This window comes from Varroa destructor, unplaced genomic scaffold (genome assembly GCF_002443255.2).
Source record: "Varroa destructor unplaced genomic scaffold, Vdes_3.0 BEIS01000002.1, whole genome shotgun sequence".
Taxonomy (NCBI): Eukaryota; Metazoa; Arthropoda; class Arachnida; order Mesostigmata; family Varroidae; genus Varroa; species Varroa destructor.
The window spans coordinates 15,203,020-15,223,313 of NW_019211455.1; the positions used below are offsets into that span (position 1 = coordinate 15,203,020).

A 20,294-nucleotide genomic window follows, 5' to 3' on the forward strand; every position below is an offset into this window, starting at 1 on the left:
ACCTGTCTGTTGTATATATTTTCTCTATTATAGTACGTTTTAACCTGTTATGGCTTTAACCAAGAATCAAAGTAGTTCTTGGTGGAGAGACCATTTATTTATACCCTTCGACGAGCAAATTCACATGTATTAGTTATATAAATAAAGAATACGTAAAATACCTGAAGAAACGTATCTATCATAGTAGAAATAACTGCTTAAAATCAACATATTGATCCTGCTTGGTTTATTAAGTGTAAAGCTTTATTAACTGACTTGAATACATTAGTGTTTCGAATAAAGTTCGTTTATCCTACAAAAGCTATTCGTAAATAGGGTGATCCATTATCACATTGTTTACGCATGATCGCATCATAGAACAGTTGCTTAGCTGTTGCTTTTAATGCATCGTTCCCTTTGGTGTTTTGCTACGCACAAATTTAGAATAAGTCAGACGGAAAGTAGCAGCAAATGCAGCCTTTATAGGAATATGAATAATATTATGAACTCTATTAATTCGGTCACAATATTTTCAGAGGTAAAACATTTTTAGATTTGACTTACAAGCTTAGCAAACATTACCTTAGAAATGTAATTTGCATTTTGGTGGCTATAAAAATTACTAGTGTTTCGTATTACTTCTCGCTGCACACCACGTCCCAAATAGCAGAATTGGTGATCCATGTATCAACAGATTTCAGAGTTGCTTCTTTAATCTGTGTTTTTAACATTATACAATTGCTATTACTGAGTAATAACTGTCAAAAAATAAGTGATGCCTTAAAAACACGACTATACTACGATATCTCACACAGGCATAATCAGGTAGAGCTGCTTTTATTAAATTAATACGTAACCGTATGCCTTGTTTTTCCATAAATGAGGTGTGAAGTTTCACAGACTGCCTATTTTCGCATGCTGTGTATTTATAGGAATACTGAATAAGTTGAGGCTTTGATACAAGATCTATTTTGTTTATCCGTCAACGGAAAGACACGAAGCCCTGCTCGCGTGCAAGAAATTGACTTCTCAGATTAAAATGGAGTTCCTTAGTGTCATCTTGTGTCAGGTGTATTCAGGAGCTTAAAGTTAGGCAATGCTGTTTTTTTTTTTCGTTTGTAGATTCAACTTCTGTATCTTCGGTAGGTAGACATTCCACCCGCTGTGCAACGGAAATCTTCCCGTTCCATGTTCGAAATATCCGGCATGATTTGTCCTAAATTTTTGGATTCGCATGACATATGGAGTTTATTTAAAGTTATCTGACTTTACAGCAATGCTGTTAGTAATAATAGTATAATTAATAGCATATTTGGTTGTTGCTCAGCAACAAGCAACTGCCCGAATTTTCGCGAATTCAGACTCTTGTGAGGACCATTTTTCACTATTAACGTCGTAGATTTCGATGAGCGTATTCACAGAAGAAGCTGCTTTTTCTGTAAAGCTAACGAAATAGCCTGGAACGTAAAGTACTTTATCGGTCGTCTGGTTCGCGAGCCCGTAGGTACGTTCTGGTCGTTCTAGCCACCTTGCCTCTTTGTAGTTATACTCAAAAAACTGCAAAGCAATATACATATATATATATGAAGAGTAAGTGCCGTATGATGTATGAGAAATCGATATATCTATTATAAGTTAAACGCGATAGACGAGAGATTAGATACAACTTTTTACAAGTTAGATTTAAGTTGCTTACCACTTTACTTCTGATTATAAGTCAGACAGCGTTTTCGTCTAAGTTATTGCACCTTGATAATTGATATTTATATGTCTGCAGCCTCTTCCTAAACTGCACATAATGCTTCGTTCAAGTTTTTTAGCTATTTAAGCAAAGTGGGATTTTCAATTTCAATAATATAAAGTCGAGTGAATCATCCTAATTATGTGTTGCTATCGAACTGACTACCTGTTTGGTACTTCTCGAAGACACGCTGCCAGTGGCAAATATTCGATCGCCTGCACGATATAGGGCCATCACATCGCTTGGGCAGTTTAGATCCCTGCGTTCGCCAGTCCGTCGGTCAATCTCCAGAACCCTGAAAACGCATGATCATGCAGAGCGTCAAAATAGTCAAAGAATTGCTTTGATTGCCTAAATACTAGTTCACACAAGTAAATTCGAGCACACAAGTAAACAATATCGGAATTAGGTAATTAGGGTTGAAATTTTACTCTAGTTATATAGTCTTTCATTTCCAACTTTAGTATGACTTCCAAACATGACTCACCTGGAAACTGCCTCGGTTGGGCGGTATACGACAATAAGTACATCGTGTTTATCAGAATCCGAGTTGCCAATACTAAACACCTTCTCGCTTGACGAATCGAAGTCGCTGCACAGCGGGACAAACGTTTTCCGCTTTTTGTCGAAACAGTGGAGCTCGCGACGACCGTTAATAGCCGCATACAGCGTCTCTACACAGCAAAAGCCACACAAAAAGAAATAGGATTTAATTAATCATTGTCAGTAGTATCGTAATGGTCATTCCAGTGAGGCTACAACCGACTGGAAGCGTCTCAATTGCGATAATTGCATTGACTAATGCTATCAGATCGCTTGGTCCTTCTGTGGTATCTACCTATATGCGTTCTCTGTTGCGGCTGGTGATTACATACCACGCACGAGTTTGGGCGGGCGTGCATTGGGCTTGTGGCCCACTGCAACCCCCCACTACCCAACTGACAGTTCCCGACATAACCCAAATGCTGCCACTCGGCCAGGAGATACACTTATATTCCAAATGAGTTTAAAACACATACACCTGCTAATCTTTCAATGACCTGTTTACGGGAAGTGAACGGAGGATGTGCAGTGGAGTAAAGTGAAGTTGCATAAATAAACGTGAGACCATTTTGTATTATCTGTACGTGTATGTAAGAATAACGAGAAGTTTGCGCTAACAGAATCAAATTAATTAACAAAAATGTTCTTATAGACTGGATAGGATCGGTTAAAAGTAGTCTTACCAAATTTAAAAGCAATTTATCAAGTAGGCGCATAAAAATTAATGCATATCGTAAGAAGTCCTTCGCGTCCTCGACGTAGGAGCAGAAAAATACTGCTTTAAAAAAAAGTGGCAAAAGGCAGACATGAGCCGTCTCACTTGTGTTGATGCTGCTGAAATCCCACTACAACAGATAGATTTGGTTGTCAAAAAGGTACTAACCGTTAAAAAATTGAAGCACATATTTTTTCTATTTTAAAGTCGTATTATTAAACCAAATATACGTAATTTTGATCGATGACCTCCTGTCATTCTTCGAGTATACCATAGTTCCAAAAATACGGTATATCTACAATCTGTATTTCTGGGTGAAAAATTGTGACCAGTAATTCCCTCGTTGAAATTAGATTAACGCCATTATGAGACTTCTGCAGAGACCAAAACATACAATAGTCTGATCGTGCAAGATTCGATCTATATGGCATATGTATTAAACTTTAAGTTCTCTCAAATTTTTAGATAGCTAAAGGACTCGATAATCTGGCACTGTCATGATGGAAGACGACGCCTGTTCTGTTCACTAGTTTCGCTTTAACTTTTTCACCCACTTGTTGTAACCTTGTCGGTTGTTAACGTTCGAATCGCTTTGTTGGGCGGCAGCAGGTCATAGTGTATGATCTCTTTCCAATTCTGCCAGACAATAACATCACGTCCTTTGGCGTCAGTCTGAGCTTTGCCACAGGCGGTGGAGCACATTACTTATTTTTTTTCTTTCTTTTGCACATTATTGTCGTCTGTTATTCATATTCTATTACCCGCAATCAATCGTTCCAGAAATAGCTGAGTTTTGTTTCTTCATGTAGAATTTCGCAAATGGAAATACAATCGAGTAAGTCTTCCGCTTAAATTCGTGCAGCACCCAAACATCGGACTTTTTCTGTAGGCAGTTATTTCCAATTAGTATAAAACTGCTTAGTGGTATATATTTAGTTCCTTGGCGTTATTATGGATACTCACTTGTTGGTCTTGCTCAGCTCTCTCAATAATTTCGTCAGCTTTATTTGTAATTGGTCGACCATTACAAGTAGCACATTGTTCACGTTGAAGTTGGTAAGACGCAAGCAATAGAACCATCTTTCTCGACTCGGATCTCATTATTTGTTTGCGGGCCTTCGTAGACTGTTTGCCTTTATTATAGTAGAATTGTAGAATACGGCACATCTTTAGCAGAAATGTCACCCGTGTTCAAAATTAGAGTCTATTTTAAGTCTGAATAAAAGCATTCCAACAACTTTAACACAGCTACTACTGCCAAATCTCGACTTACATATGGCACCAACGCCGATCTGAAACATATGTGACTAGCCCTATAGCTAGAAAAAGAGTTTATACTTTTTTTTTACTATATATATAGTTTAGCTCATATAGTAATGTCTGATCACATTTTGAAGTATTAGTAAACAACGCTTCATTAGCCACACGCGCTGTGCTGGTCATTGCTTTAAATGCGAGTATTGTAAGAAGAGGAAACAGCCAAAAAAGAATGCTGCCACCACAAATCACAATTAACTCTGATGAAAGCACATGTCACTATTCTGATTTTGTGACCTAAAATGGTAAATACCGTTTTCATCACGTTAACGCTGATGTTTGTATGGAGGTGTGTGTCGCAAGATGAGCGGTAAGTGAGAAAGCTCCATTAGCGTATCGTAGATAAATGAATTGCGAAATGTCATATGCTATCGTATCTAGGAGTTGTGTCTTTTTCGTCGAACGCAAAACGATCCGACGAAAGTCGACAAGCTTTTCTTTGTTCATTCGTTTGGTTTCCGTTTAACCGACCAAACAGCCATTGACTTTGCTAGTTAATGGTTTTTCACGGTTTTCAACTAAACGCGCGATCCAACCACTGCAATCTTGCCTCCGCTTGGTTCCGGATCGCTAACTTTGCTCCGGTATTGTTGTGGCGGCAAGCGGAGATTAGAACCAACTTGCCTCAGATGGATTTTTCTGCATTCAAGTTGACTTCTATGCATTTCTGTGTTGTTCTTATGCTCTGTGCTTACTCTGATTCGTTAAAGCTAAACATATAAATTGTACAGTTAGTGGTAGTATTTCAATGACAGTTTGACACAGTATCGAAGGTGCCATATAATAATGGCACGGCTACTTCTTTCGTCGACACACGAGGCTGGAACGCAGTAAACAGTGTATTTTTTCAATCACATGTTCCTCCTCGTATTTAATTGGCTCGCTATGTGTGCGTACAATCCGGTAAAAGCCAAGCTGTTTGATTTCACCGTATTGCTCTATTGCGCGGCTGCTCGTCTTCCTCTAGCTCTATTAACAACATCCTCTCATAGTCCATAATCGAGTAGATACTATTCCAAAGACGCTCTCCTGCAACTGTTCTAATTTTATTTAAAGTTACAAAAACAGTTCTTTTTTGCACCGAAAACACTCCGGCAGAATGGGTTGACGAGGAAAGACCCTTGGCGCGACTTTATCTGGCTTTATTCCGCTGTCGAGAGAGCCATGATATTAGTTGCGATAAGCGCACTGTCGCATGCAATAGTACCACACAAAAGAAGCGAGCGACAGAAGCTTTTTTCGGTTCAGCTTATATTCACGTCACAGATGTGACGGTGCTACGCATCCGCAACGAATGGCAGCAAGGCCGGGCACCGCTGTTCTGCTTAGCTCCTACGCAAAATCGTAAAAAACGTCTCATTTTTCGACGAGACAATGGTGTGTATACAAAGCTAGACGAGAAATGGGAAGAAGCACGGAGAAACGGCAGATATTTAAATCGAGCAGCAACGCCAGCCAGCTGACGGGCCTCGACTGCCCGTCAAATCAAATGGGCCGAGCAAAATTTACAGTGGTGTGAAATTCTTCTTTCTTTTGCTTCGATCGTTTCTTTCATCTCAACTCTTTTGCGTTGTTGTCGTCGGAATCTTTCAGGGACTTGTCATAGATATTACGTGCCATATATCGTAAAGGTCCAAGTAGATACAGCATTTCACTCGCCCAATGGGCGAATGTGAACAGGTGGAAGAGATCCGGACGTGCAATGTACGGCTAAGATATCTGGGATTGCATGTTATAACGAGACACAGAACCATGATAAATCGTGCCGAAGAGTAGCTCGTGCTGATGACAAAGCGAAGTTGTTGGGGGTGCAAAGACGGCTATTTGCAGGATAGAACATCTAATAGATAAGCCAAATAGTTCAATAAAACAGGCCTGTTCTAAATAGCTTTAGATAGGAGAATAAAATCGAGTCTTAATTTCGCAGTTTCATTGGTCAAGCGAAGTTCCGTCGTGATAATCAGATGGCCCGACACTGGAAAAGGGAAACTTTTTCGCGAAGGCAAGCCAACCGTAGAGGAAATGTTGAAGCTGAGATCACAGATGCCAGAACTAAGCATCCCTCAATACAAAACTTTTACGTAGCAGCTTTGAAAACGTCCTGCTGTTCTCGTGACTTAAATATATAATATAGTAGAAAAGGAGCAAGCGTGGTACAAATGTCTCCTGGCTGTGCGGTTTCGCTTACGATAACAAATCGTCAAATCTATCCGTCAGACAACTGTGACTCGAGGAGAAAAGTTTTCAAAGAAGACACAATAACAAATGGCAACCCGCCAAACTAGAACTTTGCTTGCCATGCTAATCTTAAATCTCACTATATGCAGTCCCGTAGCAGCTTTTCCCGTCCAGGCACACCAGGTTATAATCTTGTCACAGCATTTGTATTCACTAGGCTTGTTTCTCCGCGGAACAGATAAACACCCCGGTAAAACGCGACTAACAAAATACTTTGCCTTTACGTGAACGGCACAATGAGGCGTACGACATTGTCTCATTATAATGATTCCTTGACATTGTATATTTAAATACTATTTAATAATCTACCATCTAGTGAAGTAATTGCAACAGCTTGTAGCTGAAGTATAATGGTAGATACGGCATTTTTGTCAAACATAGTAAACTGACTTAATCGAATAGCAAGGAAATGGGGAATCAGTAGCAGAGATTACTCTAACGAAGTACGGACGGGAGGAAGTGACAGACATAACACATCTTCATGAGAATATAAAAAATTCGGGTGAAGGTAGTAAAAGCTGTTTGTCAGTCCAATTATCTAGCTCCTGCCATGGCAATATATGAGCTTGGACTGGTAGCATGTGAGAATCACAGATCGGGTTCGTCTCCACCATGGCAATGACAACCAGAACGACGACGACTTTAAAAGGATCAGGAAACAAATACACCGCATTTATCTGTTGATGCCCAGCATCTCGGCCTGCTCTCAATATTTAGTTGCAGGTTATCATTAGCGGTAGGGCGACGTTAACTAGTTCAGGACTAAATACAGGCTCGATGTTGTCAGCGCAGTGACACGGCTTAAAATAATCGTTCGGTGCAAACGATTTCTTCTGTCTTAATAAATGCACGTTACAAGCGAAAGCAATACTTTATCCGTTTTCAGTTGGCGAAAAATCTTATGTCGACTAACACACGTGTTCGCTGGTTAGTCATATGGGTGGGTTTTATTGAACCAACACAGCGAAACAAGCGTAGAAAGCCGATAAGCCGGTTGCGGACGTGATAAATAGAGACGTAGTAAAAGGCGGATGATATAAAATCGACAAGTCCGGACTCGTAACGAATTATAGTGCTTTTTATGATTATCTGGGTGTTCGTAGTAGTGAAATGATCTTTTTCCACACTTCGCGATCCTATGGGTCTCTCCAGTAGCAACTCATAGTAGACACTCATTTATTTCTAACCGCGCAATGGAATAGTCCCGGGATAATGAGTTCATTCTTTTCCAGAAGAACACCAATCACGTCACCACATTAGCACTACCACAGAGAAGCACAAAAAGATCAACCCTCACTTAGGTAACTCTAATAGATCACAATAACAATATTATGGTAATAAGACCCAGATCACTAGCATGATAGTTAGCAGTTAACGGCCGGTAGGATAGCACCCGTTATTCCCACTGACACTAATTCCTATTATGAATCATTTTGGCGTATTCATTTTCAATCGACTAGAAAAAGCTCACAGAGACACATAATTTTTACGCCAAGATTTAAAGTCTTGGCGTTAATTAGACATTGTTGAAGTTGGTATTACAGTTTCTATATCAATGCGATCTTGCCAGAGTATAAAGTAAGGAAGGTAGCTGCGATCAAGCAAATTGCCGCAGGCCCTTTTTATGGCAGTCACCCTTGGCGGTCGCGCATCAGTGGTATCTAGACAGGTCGCAATGGCACCAGTCACCATTATAGGCACGAAGAAATTAGCGTACGGGGCTCTACTGAAGTGTACCATATTAAACTTGCAATAGCACATACGCAACTTCGGCCCATATAACAATCTAAACGATTAGGCACGTTTTAAGCGCGGCACGGCTACTTAAGTTAGCTGTACTTCATGAACTTCAGCTGCGTACATTCGAGTGCCGATGCCATTCTTTAGAGTAAATAATATTGTATAAAATACGTTATGAATAGCTATAAGCGTATAATAGAGCGCTTTTTTTAGTTAAAAAAGTCGGCTTTCATCCTGGGTGCAGCTACGGAGAATAAGGAGCGATAGTTTTAGAAAATCATAGTTTTCCATCTTTTTATTAGAAGATCTGTACCATTACCATGTAAAACGCTACATGAGATGATTTCACTACGAAGCTTACAAATCCTGACAAAATCTATGAAACACAGCAGATAACGGAGAATCCGTATAATTGAACAACATTTCGATGAAAATGGTAACCAACTATGAACATCCAACAAATCTGACTACTATTCATACCTGACAGTTCGCTTCCTTGTCGCCTATCGTATTTAAACAAATTCATTACGAAGAGATAATCATCGTCAAGTCGGAACTGAATTTTGACGAGCGGTTATTTATATATTGAGGTTATCTATTCTACCACTCAACGAGAAACTGGAAAACATCGGAAGCAGACGAATATTTAGCATGAGAAGCGGATGTACGTCGCACCCAGTCCCCCAAACAACTTACTCCCAAAGCATCCGATGAGTGGTTTCATTGTTCCGCCTTCATAAATCTTCTGAGGTTTGCCTTTTGTGCAGAGGTAAATATCATAGCCGCAGACAACGACGAGCTTCCGAGCGCTCATTGCAGCGATCGAAGATATTTCGCCTATAAGAACCACAGTTCCTTCAAAGTTAGTCGTACGATGAAGCCAAATTAATTTAAGCAGCGCCATTTACTGTTTACGAAGGTCAAAAACGTATACATCAGGCGAAACATGAATATCCTTTAATTTTTGGAAATAAGAACGGTTCTAAATTTAGCTTCCGCCAATCTATAGATCTAGCCTATCGTGATGTTAATTAAGTTGCTTTATTTAAGGGGAAGTAGCAAGTATCTTAGGCAAAAAATACGGTTACCTTGTGGAAGTGTGATGTCTTTTGCTTGAGTTGATGACATATCCGCGCGTAGTCGGAGTAGGCGCTGGTCACCTGCGAGCAGCACAAAGCCGCTGTGGCTTGATTTGTTGAAACATGGAAACACCCCCATAATGCCGTCTCGATCAAAGCAGGGTGTCGATGATGTTTGTGCTGCAATTAAACGAATACCAAGTTCAACTGCTTGATTTCGACACTATTGATATATTTAGTATTTATTCGAATCTGCCACAGTACGCTATGACTACTCTCGATAGGGAAAAACGTGCCCACTAAGCATTAAAAAAATGGCTCTTGGACTCTTTGTAATAAAAGAAAACTGTAGCATGTATTGACATTATATATTTAGCCAGTTATCAAAAGATATTCCTGTAAATTATTACCTACTGCGTATTATATGTTTTACATGATACAGCATAACAAAGTGTGTCACGGTAGCTAAGCCAGTTCAGAAGACCCGAAAATTAGACGGCCGAAAATGTATCGAAAAATATAGCAGCTTCGTGGCCTCGCATCACCTGTATGCCATAGCAATGTTTCTCCTTTGTTGATGGAAAAAATGTAATACTAAGAATATATTTCTGCGAGATATAGCCATATAAATAATGGATCATTTGAGTAGCAAAAACTTCTCTCTCTACTTAGTGTACCCATTTCACGACAATATATCAGTTTATGTTATGCAAAAATCAGCGGTTGTTTACGCAGCATAGCTGCCTAGATCGTCAAAATGAATAGCGATCTAAGGAAGATCTCACGTAACAAAGAAGCAAAAAAAAAGTCTTCACGCGAAAAAATCTTTATAACAAAGAAATGTTCTACCGGCGTTCGACGCAATCGCCTTAACAAATTCTACTTCGAATTTTACGCTGATGTGGTGCGTTTCACCATTCGCTTTCATCGTCTATTATATGAACATCGTTTAGAGCGGCTTCGGACTCAGCAAGCCAAACAGTTAACGCGTTTTGCAGGTTTCAAGCATGGACCATCACATAATCGTAATAGCACATAGTAGTGAGAATAACAAAGAAAGCACACAACGGGGCAAGATGTTATTTATTCGAGACGTAAAAAAAATTTATACGCACGTACAACTATATGATACCATATGGCTTACTTATAGCTAGAGTAATGCCTGTGGGCCAGCAAATTGGGTACTTCAATGATCTTCAAATGAATGCACGAACGGGCAATAGTGGTAATGTTAATTTCAGTAGTTTAAGTGCTCATATAAAACTTCGACTTCGCCGAATCGCAACGGTCTAAATGTGTTTCTAGCTTTTAATTAGATAACCACGCCATCTTAGTCCACTTCACTTCATAACAAAATATTGCGTCTACAGCACCTTCGAAGGAAAGTATGTACAAACAAAGCTGTACTTTGCGAACTTTCATGATACGATAGGCACTCGTATAATATTTAGAAAGTACATGCAACAGAAACTAACGTGCACCGATGACAAAATCATAATTTAGGAACCAACGGTATTTCGAACATTTGAACGCAAAATCTAACTTGGACCCTTCCGCTACTGTTTAGTCGAAAGATCCCGATCTCCGTGGTAGTTCCTTCTTCGTATATCTTCTGGAGGAAATGAGCCGTCCTATGGTTATATACCGCTTGAATTAGGTGAAGCGATGGATTTCAGCAATTCAGCCATTTAAGGTTCCGTCAATTATCACCACCGCTAGAGCACAATCAGTAGGTTAAACCCAGCCGACACCAATTAGTTTCACCGTTTCGCTGTGTCATCACAATACGCTTGAAGAAAGACCCTGCTAATCTGTTGCATTGGACTTGCATACCGCACTCCCAATATATGACCACGGTAAACGTGTACGCCCTTCGCAAGTAGCCCGTGATGGGCTCACCCAAGCATTGCCTCGATCACTGATAGTCCCTTCACCTGAAGCGAATCTCTGCTTTACAGGCCGACACGTCGAAAACTCTTACTGATTACTTAGTGAACCATTGCTCAGGCATACGGATCAAGGCTAGCTGCCGGACAGTTGTTTCGCTACTCATCGGCACATGCAGTAATTCGGTAAATATAGGAAGAGGTGTGTAACAGGAGAAACTCCGATATTTTTTCAGCAACAGCCGCCGCGATATTGGAGAAAGTTAGGCAACTGGTCGAGACAACTGAGCGGGCAATTGTGACTGGATATAAATGGACTTTTCGTCAAAAGATTGGCCCCATGTAACTTGGATCCTCATTCGACGGTTTATTGTGTTCGTTTCAATCAGGTCTTGAGAATGTTGTGGTGTTTGCGACGAGCAAATTTTGTCGCTAGCGGAACAGACACAAACAAGACCAGCGCAAGTCCGACACAAACCTATATGCCTGTGCTGCTACAGGGAAATAACGAGGTACTAACCAAATTGCACATGATGAAACAACTTTTCTAGGACAAACAAGTACCTGCAGTTCTGAGCTAAAACTATGTGGCAACGTAAGAAAAGTAAAATTGTCTAAAATATGGGGCAGTAGCCAGACTGATCGTTTTACTATTGATACGGTAATATACGAAATCATCATTTGGAAATCTGTGTTCTTCCTCAGACGGGCATTATATATATTGGATTTCGCTACTCCGTTCTGCCTGTAGATGCCTATGTACGGCGTAATGTGTTATAGATTGAATGCATCTCGTCTTTGACGAAACAGACTACGGAAATGTTGTACCAATTGAACGACGGCGCCAGGATTAGCAGATTGTTCCAGTCGCCGTTAGTCTGCTAGTGATCCTACGCGAAAATCAGTCAAGGAAAAAAACCGTGATACGTTTCGCAAAAGATGCGTTAATGTTACATATTATCGTATATTTTCCGTGTGTTCGCCGCGTGCAATTAGCTAAAAGCCTAATATTATATAAACGCGTCTGACAATTGACTGTACAGGTTCATGCCGTAGATGTTATGAGAGATAGGTATTTCGAAATGCTCGTTCAAACGCAGTCGTCTACTGAATTCTGTCGAACTATTTATGTTTAACAAAAAAAATCATCACTATGCAACGCATGTATTTTCAATTGTCCAACACATGAAAAATATCTCCAGTGAAATATCGAACCAATAAACAGGATAAAGGTAAATCAAAGCAAAAAGCATCACTTCAACCTGCGGTTGAAATCGTTTTTAACATAACACAATTCCCCAGATAACCTAGGCAGTCTCCACGTAGGTGGACAGCTGACCAGGATCAATCGATTAGAACGAATTGAGCCGAAGGCGTCGATCCCGAAGTTTGTCACCACCCGACCGTGTTCTAAAGCTTCAGGTTTATCACTGCTACGTTATGTTGCACGGTGAAATACCAGGTCACGGCCCTCAATGCTTAGTCATTCTCGAAGCAGGACAACGAATTTTGCTATTCTCTTGACTAACTGACCATAAACTATGATGACGATTGTCAAAATGAATGAATGAATACAGTACGTAAATTACGTTTCTCAGCTTTTAAATGTCGTATCAGTCAAACGATCCACGCGGAAGCCAGGGCAGATGGGCAGCTACACGAGGCTACGGACTGAAAGATATAGACTTCCAACAACTGCTGGCGTTAACAGTTCCACACGTCTAACGATTGATTGCTTCAAGCCCCGTAGCTTCCCTGTTCTCTACAATAAACCTTCTCTACTATTACCGCTCTGAATTGCGCAATAAATTTACTTATATTTACCCCTCGTGCCATGTATTTAGCTAGCATAGATAGTTCTTTGTTGGGTCAGGAAATCGTATAAGGACATGTTTTAAAAGTAACTGCGTTTATGTCTGTTCTCTGGAGTTTGTTAGGAGGAACGATTGACGAAACGTTGGACAAATAGGACAGGTGTCAGGCGAGATGTAGGCTCACATTTTTGAGCGAGCTCAACTAGAAGATTTTTTAAAGACCGTCTTAAGGTACAGCTATGTCCCTGGCTGTATGCGTATCGGCATTTATGTAGTCTAATGATGTTTCTTTGTTTACTTTATTATTTGGTATTTATTCAACGTAACATGTTTTATAACTATAATTTAAACTGGTAATGGAATAGCGGATTTACATTAAAAAAAAATAGAAGAAAGAAAAAGTGTCGACGGTTCACTGTAACAGCTCCTTTGCAATACAGTATATCACTAGTTCAATTATTATATACTATATATATATTTATATTTGAAAAAAAAAAAGATATATATATATATATATATATTTATATATATTTATATTTGCATAATTAGTTCTGCTAACAGGGTCTAACCTCGATTTTAGCATTTTGATAAGGTTCAATCACGAGTGAGTTGAATCGTATAGGTCTAGAAAACTTAGAGATTCGTTATGGCCTAGGTTCGAATCGCGTGTAGACACGCTTTGCCCCGGACCGGGGGCCAGCTATTCAAAGCAGTCCCAAATGGCTTAAGTTCCAGACATAAACTTAGAAATATTTAGCTTCGGTTAACTGAATGTAAAGAAAGATGCTAAAGAACTCGTAAATCGGCAAAATCATTAGACGGTCCAGTGTGCACCTGTATATCCAAAAGATAATAGACTGTCTCATTAAGAATGGATCGTATTATGGATCAAGAGTTATTTTCCAACCCTTAGGAAAACGAGCTCGAGGACGCATTGAAAAGGGCAGTAGTCCAGATCATACAACTTCACACTGAAGAAAACTTGATTAACTAATTAAATGGTAATGTTTACTGCTGGTGCCCTAGTAGTTATCTGTAGTACATCCCACTACCGGACCAAACGCAATCAAAATCTTTGTTAATCAAAACAAATATTGCGATGTAATAAGATAAAATATGACAAAGGACTTGGCAATCCACCCTTAGACTAACAGATACTTAATCGACCTGTAATAACCTGCATTGCCATGAAACAAGTCATCTTCACTACTGAGAGAACCGAATCATCTGCTGGACATCAAATAGCGATTTATTTTAAACGAAACTTACGCGGTTGATAGTACAAGGTCAAGCAAGGTTATAAATTCTGTAAAATAATTAGTATACGCTTAAACAAAACGCTTAAAAACAAAAGTAACACCATCCATATTGCGATTACCGCATGGCTGACATTACTACTGACTTCTACAATACGTGTCGCCATCTATGAGATTCCTTCGCGCTCACGATTTTCCATGCCATCTAATAAATACATTGTCCCTAATCCCTACGTGCGTGTGTATCCAGTCGTCGATGAGTTCGCGGAAATAATTGTTCAAAAACAGGTGCCGTATAGATGAAAACCTAGATTTTTGGCTCATTTTTCGAACATGCATGAATATAACACAGGTGTAATATGTGCGAAGGCGCGACGCGATTGTTTTGAGTTATCGAGCCTGGCACGATGTCGATCGATCAGTACACATTACGCGGCGCTTGGTTATCGTGCAACCGTGCGGCGCGACTAGCGCCGTCAAGCATGCTAGTATTAATCTTGCGTTTCACATTTTGCTCGTTTCGTCTTCGTCGCTAAGACGCTGCCCGTAGCCATCGTTATTGTCATCGCTAGGAGGTGTGGTGACAAACTTTACACGGCCGTTGCTAGCTTGGCGCGGACCTCGTTTCCCTCGCACTCAAGATTTTCGTAGAAAAAAATACAGCCTTCTCCCATCAATGCCTTACCTCAGCTGGTGAATGTAGCCTATATCTAATCAGCAATATTGTCGCTCAGTATCGGCGCAACCAAAATGAATAAATCATGTCAATCTGATGTACGACTTCCCGACGACAGCTCGAAACTTCATCGTCCGCCTTCAGGGCTTCAGTCGAAGACGAGTCGAGAAACGAGACCTGTTTTCAACTCGGTATATGCATCAGTGCAAGCAGGCAAGATTATGGACGGTACCCAGGAGACAAATTTATTAAAAATCTATTTTGCCGCGATGGCGCCTGTTCGATGGTATCAACCGAGGCATCGACAACCGCCGCAGCCGAAGTGCCAACAACTATATTTTTAGTTTAAATAGATCATAACAAATGTAAAGGAAAGCAGGCAAATGAGTATCGAGCATGCAAAGTAGGCACACAAATAACGGATAAGAAATTACTTCGCTTCGTGCTAGATCTAGCCGCGTAGTTGGGCCCTCATCACCGGACGACGGCCATAACAGCAGCAGCGACGAAAAGGAAGCCTGCGATAAAGTAGAAACTAACGATACAAGCCGAATTTGCGTCAAAGGTAAATTCCTATAATACCGGCATGGTACAGTTTATATACGAACTAGGTTTGGAGCAAGAGTTGATGGACCTCTCACGAGCAATGCCTTCGTTGAGGCATATGTGCCTGTGTAAACGCTTCTCATATGAATTAATAAAGCTGCTGTGAACACAGTGGGTCATTCGACCGATATGGTATTTACCGTTTAATTTATATGGACCGTTGGTTTGCTTGACGTATAAAAGCGTTTCATATTTTCAGGCGATACAATTATCTGACCTAAGCTTCCTTTTAATTGAAGCTAATTGCATCAGTTATGGAGAATCGGGCTGTACATAAAAATCTTTTTTATCATTAAATAGTTTTTGTGCATTGGAAAATGAAGGATAAGAGTTCAAAAAAATGTCTGCATGTACAAATTTGCAATATAACAATTCAGTGGGCAGTTCGTCTGCAATGGACCGCCAGCATCCACAGTATTGACATGTTTAATCCAACACACTCATCTCCACGTATTTGCTCCAGCTTACGTATTGATATCTATATTGTTGATGAAAAAACGCCACTATTTTTTTGTTCGATCAAACACACGATTGATGTAGCATGACAAACGAGCATGACGGTTGTATCTTTAGGACAAAACATAAACATATACACACGCTAACCTGTTATGAACTACTGCAATAGTGATAACACAATTGGCAGCTGTAACCAAACATGATTCAGTTTCATTTTACGTTTTGCGTAATTGAAACAGAGACTAGATGTTTCGATTGCCAGAATTTTACTTTTAGCTCTCGTTCTTTCGCTGGGTAGGTTTAGCAGATAGATCATTAGAGTCGTAACAATCTTCCTGTGAGTCGGGCGCTCCATGTGGGACCAAGCGCAGGTTTCGCACGTTCAGACCTCTGTTCTACCAACACCGAGCATAGAACAGCCACTGCTTTGGCCATTCGAGGTAAGCTTTACAACCGAGAGCAAAAGCTAGCGTCAAAAGAAAGCTGGTGCACCTTCTGTGTGCGCGGATGAAAAAAGGCATAGCAGATCCTTCCAAGTTGAAGGTAGTAATAGCAACAGCGGACGTTTATTGCCAGCCAAGATAAGCGTCAACATCGGTCCATCACGCGTTCATGTCGACTTAACGATTTACAGCCATTCCTGCAGTGGCAGCGGTAATAGTAGATATCGTGTCTTTCATCGTAGCCCACTACCGTCGTCAGCATCCCAGAAAAGACTAGCCCAGTCGAAACGGCTGAGATATGATTCCCGTTTAATTTACGATGATAATTATGATACGATTAAAATGGCAGCTTTGTTCCTTCTTCTAGTGAACATATACGCGGTGAAAGAGCTTTGAAATGAGGGCATTTTGTCGTTGTATCAATACAGACAGCGCATCACTTATTTCCATTCGCATAAAAACTAGCTCTGGGTTGCTTACCCGTTTCGACCAGACCTACGATTTCGATAAGAATCACGGGTGTTAAGCATCTACTGGCAATAGCGAAACAAGCCAGAAAAAGAGAGGCGATGCTTGATGTTCACGGTAATCAACAATAATTGTAAGGTGTGGCCGATTTTGCTACGCTCTTGTACTCGATATTTACGGCACTTTCATATTCGATGATAAGCTAGTAAAGTATCATGTGTGAAACGTCCTTACTTTTCTTCGGATTTTATTTTATGGCTCTTGTCAATCTATTTGGAAAAACGAACCAAAGAAGCTAGATTATAGAATCAATAATCTCAGATTAGAATTTTTTGAAGCCTCCAACAAAGTGGGTTGAGTCTAGTCGCGTCCTGAAGCAAACAGTGCCATTTATCGACAAGGATGAAGGTTTTGCGGTGCTCCTATAGCTAGTCACCTCGGTTTCGTCCGTAAACGTCCGTAGTTGTAAAAGTTAATTTCAAGTCATCGTTTGTTCTGTAGTCAGAATCACTGCGTCCGTGTCCGCAGAAGACACTTCACAATTTTAACCTAACACTATACCACGATGGGTAGGGTACTCAATGCTCACTTGCGGTGATTCTTCGCTGGGCTACTCTTGGGCCCTCTTTACTAGCATCTTGAGGCTTCTATCGCAGCCAATTGCACAGGTTTTAACTATCAATACGAGCTGGTAAGTGCGTATCTGCGCATTCAAAGTAGACGACGACGACGCTTGGCGGTTTCGCAGGTGTGCTCCTTTATGAAAAGAACTATTTCTCGTTGGTATAAATGTCGTCTGCGCTACTCATAAGGGATACCTAACCTACAACAAGAATTTAAAAAATATTGCTCATGAAGTATAATCCCACAGATAGTCACAATCGCAGTTTGATTCATAGCACAATGCAATACACTATTCAGTAAAGCAACTGCTTTATGACAGAGAAACTCGCGTACAATTTATACTTACGCGTGAAAAAAAAACAGATTCATTTCATAGATTTTACGCAAACTAAAAAAATCTGTTAAACAAAACATCCATCTTAAACGACTCTGCGAAGGTGACGCAGTGAACACCCGGTAAGCATATAGCTAGGAAAATACCTCTCCGCATTAAACAGGTCTGACTAAATGGTTTTAATGCCATGCAGTTACAACTACCAATGCCGTTAATCATCCGTCGGCCACAGTATTGAAGTAAAGCTATGATGAACTCGAAGCTTCCCTAAAAGCTTCGAAAGACGCAGAAGATCTGGAGCGAGACAGCAATTCAATCGCCTCCGATCTTCGACACCAACGGGGGCAAACAGAGCCTTTCAGTGCTTCGCTCTCCGCCACTAGCGGTTCAGGGCCAGTACGCGCACTTTCAACTAGTCGTGAACAAGACCATCATTTCAATTTGTACTTCTACTACTGTTTCTTGCTTATCGTTCGCTGTTCACTCACCAGAACGCGGTGGCAGCATACGTTGGAGGACAGTCTATTATTGTGTTGAAATCAGATATGAACGCCACAGTGATGACGATCCGGACCGCAGATATCTGTTCGTATGCCTGCTCAAGGCAAGTTCACGCACCCCAGTTAGAGTCCACAAGCATTGGCAGTTCTGAAGTAAAAAAGACCAAAAAGTCACAAAAAGGTTCCTCTGCCCATTAGCAACTCGCGTTTTACACAATATTGCTTAACGAAAGGATTAACACATGTGAGAACGCGTACAGTAACAATCGCTGTGATCCCCACGGCTACCGCGCCCGTTGTGATTGAAGTGCTATGGGGGCAGCCATCTTGGCTCAGTCACATCACTTAGCGGAACAGCGCTCGGGCCCTGCTGCTCTCCGCCCAGCTCCGGGGTTTACACAGGCTTTGGTTAGCTGTGCATCCCTGTGCCATTCTGTCTGCTTGTGAGCAGAACACACGGAGCAATACAAACGGACTAAGGACGTGAGGGAGGGATCTGAGTCGCTCGCCCGTGAGGTTCTGTGCTCGTTAAATCCTCGTGAGGTACTGTGCACCGTCAAGTGTATACGAGTTGAGGTGCGCTATTTAAATGGAGCTTTGGCGCGGCTTTCAGTCCTCCTATAGACTGTGGATAGCTGCGGCTGTGTTGAACAGGCGGGCGCCGTGGGCAGTTGTGGCAAGTATGGTCAACTAGACCTATTAAGCGAAAGCAGGCAGATGGTCAATGATATCGGATCGTTAAGGCTATTTTGCCGCAGACGAAACTGATGTTTAAATAAAGTCGTTCAGTAGTGTGGTGATAAAGTATTTATTAGCCCTGCTTCAAATGGCTCTGAGGTGTCTCGAAAAAAGCTAGTGTTTATTTTTTCAAATGCCTACCCAATCCAGCAACGCAAGCAACGTAGCATAGAAAAATACATGGGTATTATTCACAAAACGATCCTGTCGACTTCTTTCGTAGCTAATTACTACACTTCAATAAGCAACTTACCAGAATGTTCTGTTATTCGATAATTCTTGTTCTGTCTACATCCGATTTCCGCGAGATGACTAGTGCTCTAGCATCATCATATATGTCACGGTGACAAATCTCATTCAGACAAACGGAGATGTGCTGCCATTCAGATACACTCGACCACAATAATACTCCGACGCGCTGTTACCTTCATTATTTTCCTCTTCCATTACACCAAACACACAGCAGAAACTCTTCTCGATCTGAAAAATCGCGCCACCCTTCGATCCGAATCAGTTCTTTGAGATAATCGCCGATTTTTATCGTAGCAACCTATTGGTTACATGTGACGCAGAGGCTGCAGGTAACATATGCTGGCACACAATGATTGAAAGCGGCAGTCAGGCCTGCGGCACGTTCACCTCTCAGCTCAGCAAAACGATTGCCTACACAGTGACCGCGCTGTTACCAATTCTAATCCTCTTTTAATCTGACCGCTACCGCCAGCGCTCGTTCAAATCATCAATAACCATACAAAACAACATTGACACACATGCAGACGCACGCACACACACACAGACAGAGACTGACACCACAAAAACAGTCCGTACCGTTATTGCAAAGCAACGATTTTCGTTTCGGCTCGTGTTAACTCTCTGTGACGTATGTTTGATCGAGCTATCGGTAAGTTACTAGCGTGACTGGGCTTTTGCTGAATGAAATAGAGATCGATCAACGACTCGTCGGTGTCCAGTGCTTCGTGGTGTATCGACAATTGGCGAGAGTTGAGCGCCGTCACTGAATGTCTACAACGGATGGAACTTCTACAGCCACTAAATGCGAGTGCTGCTCCTATAGTACCAATGACACTGCGACGGAATCGTCAGCTGGCGCTGACGGCAACGGAGGAGAGGGGTAAAGACG

The 20,294-nt window shown here is 41.1% G+C and overlaps 1 protein-coding gene across 7 annotated transcripts; it reads right to left on the reverse strand.

Annotated features, from left to right (window-relative positions):
- Positions 1 to 221: 221 nt before the first annotated feature.
- On the reverse strand, positions 222 to 20,241 carry LOC111245285 (uncharacterized). 7 transcript variants are annotated; one of them, XM_022793453.2, is made up of 8 exons: positions 19,982 to 20,240; positions 19,407 to 19,651; positions 18,404 to 18,563; positions 9,362 to 9,532; positions 8,970 to 9,110; positions 2,208 to 2,394; positions 1,886 to 2,015; positions 222 to 1,536 (listed from the first exon to the last, which is right to left on the reverse strand). In XM_022793453.2, exons 3-8 carry the CDS (start codon positions 18,420 to 18,422, stop codon positions 1,303 to 1,305), a joined length of 882 nt encoding a protein of 293 aa, XP_022649188.1. In that variant the 5' UTR covers positions 18,423 to 18,563; positions 19,407 to 19,651; positions 19,982 to 20,240; the 3' UTR covers positions 222 to 1,302. The 7 variants fall into 7 exon arrangements, with proteins under 7 accessions (XP_022649188.1, XP_086837271.1, XP_022649190.1 ...); XM_086981145.1 differs by lacking the exon at positions 19,982 to 20,240 and adding an exon at positions 17,394 to 17,713 and having other exon boundaries at positions 19,407 to 19,975; XM_022793455.2 differs by lacking the exon at positions 19,407 to 19,651.
- Between the last annotated feature and the right edge of the window lie 53 nt (positions 20,242 to 20,294).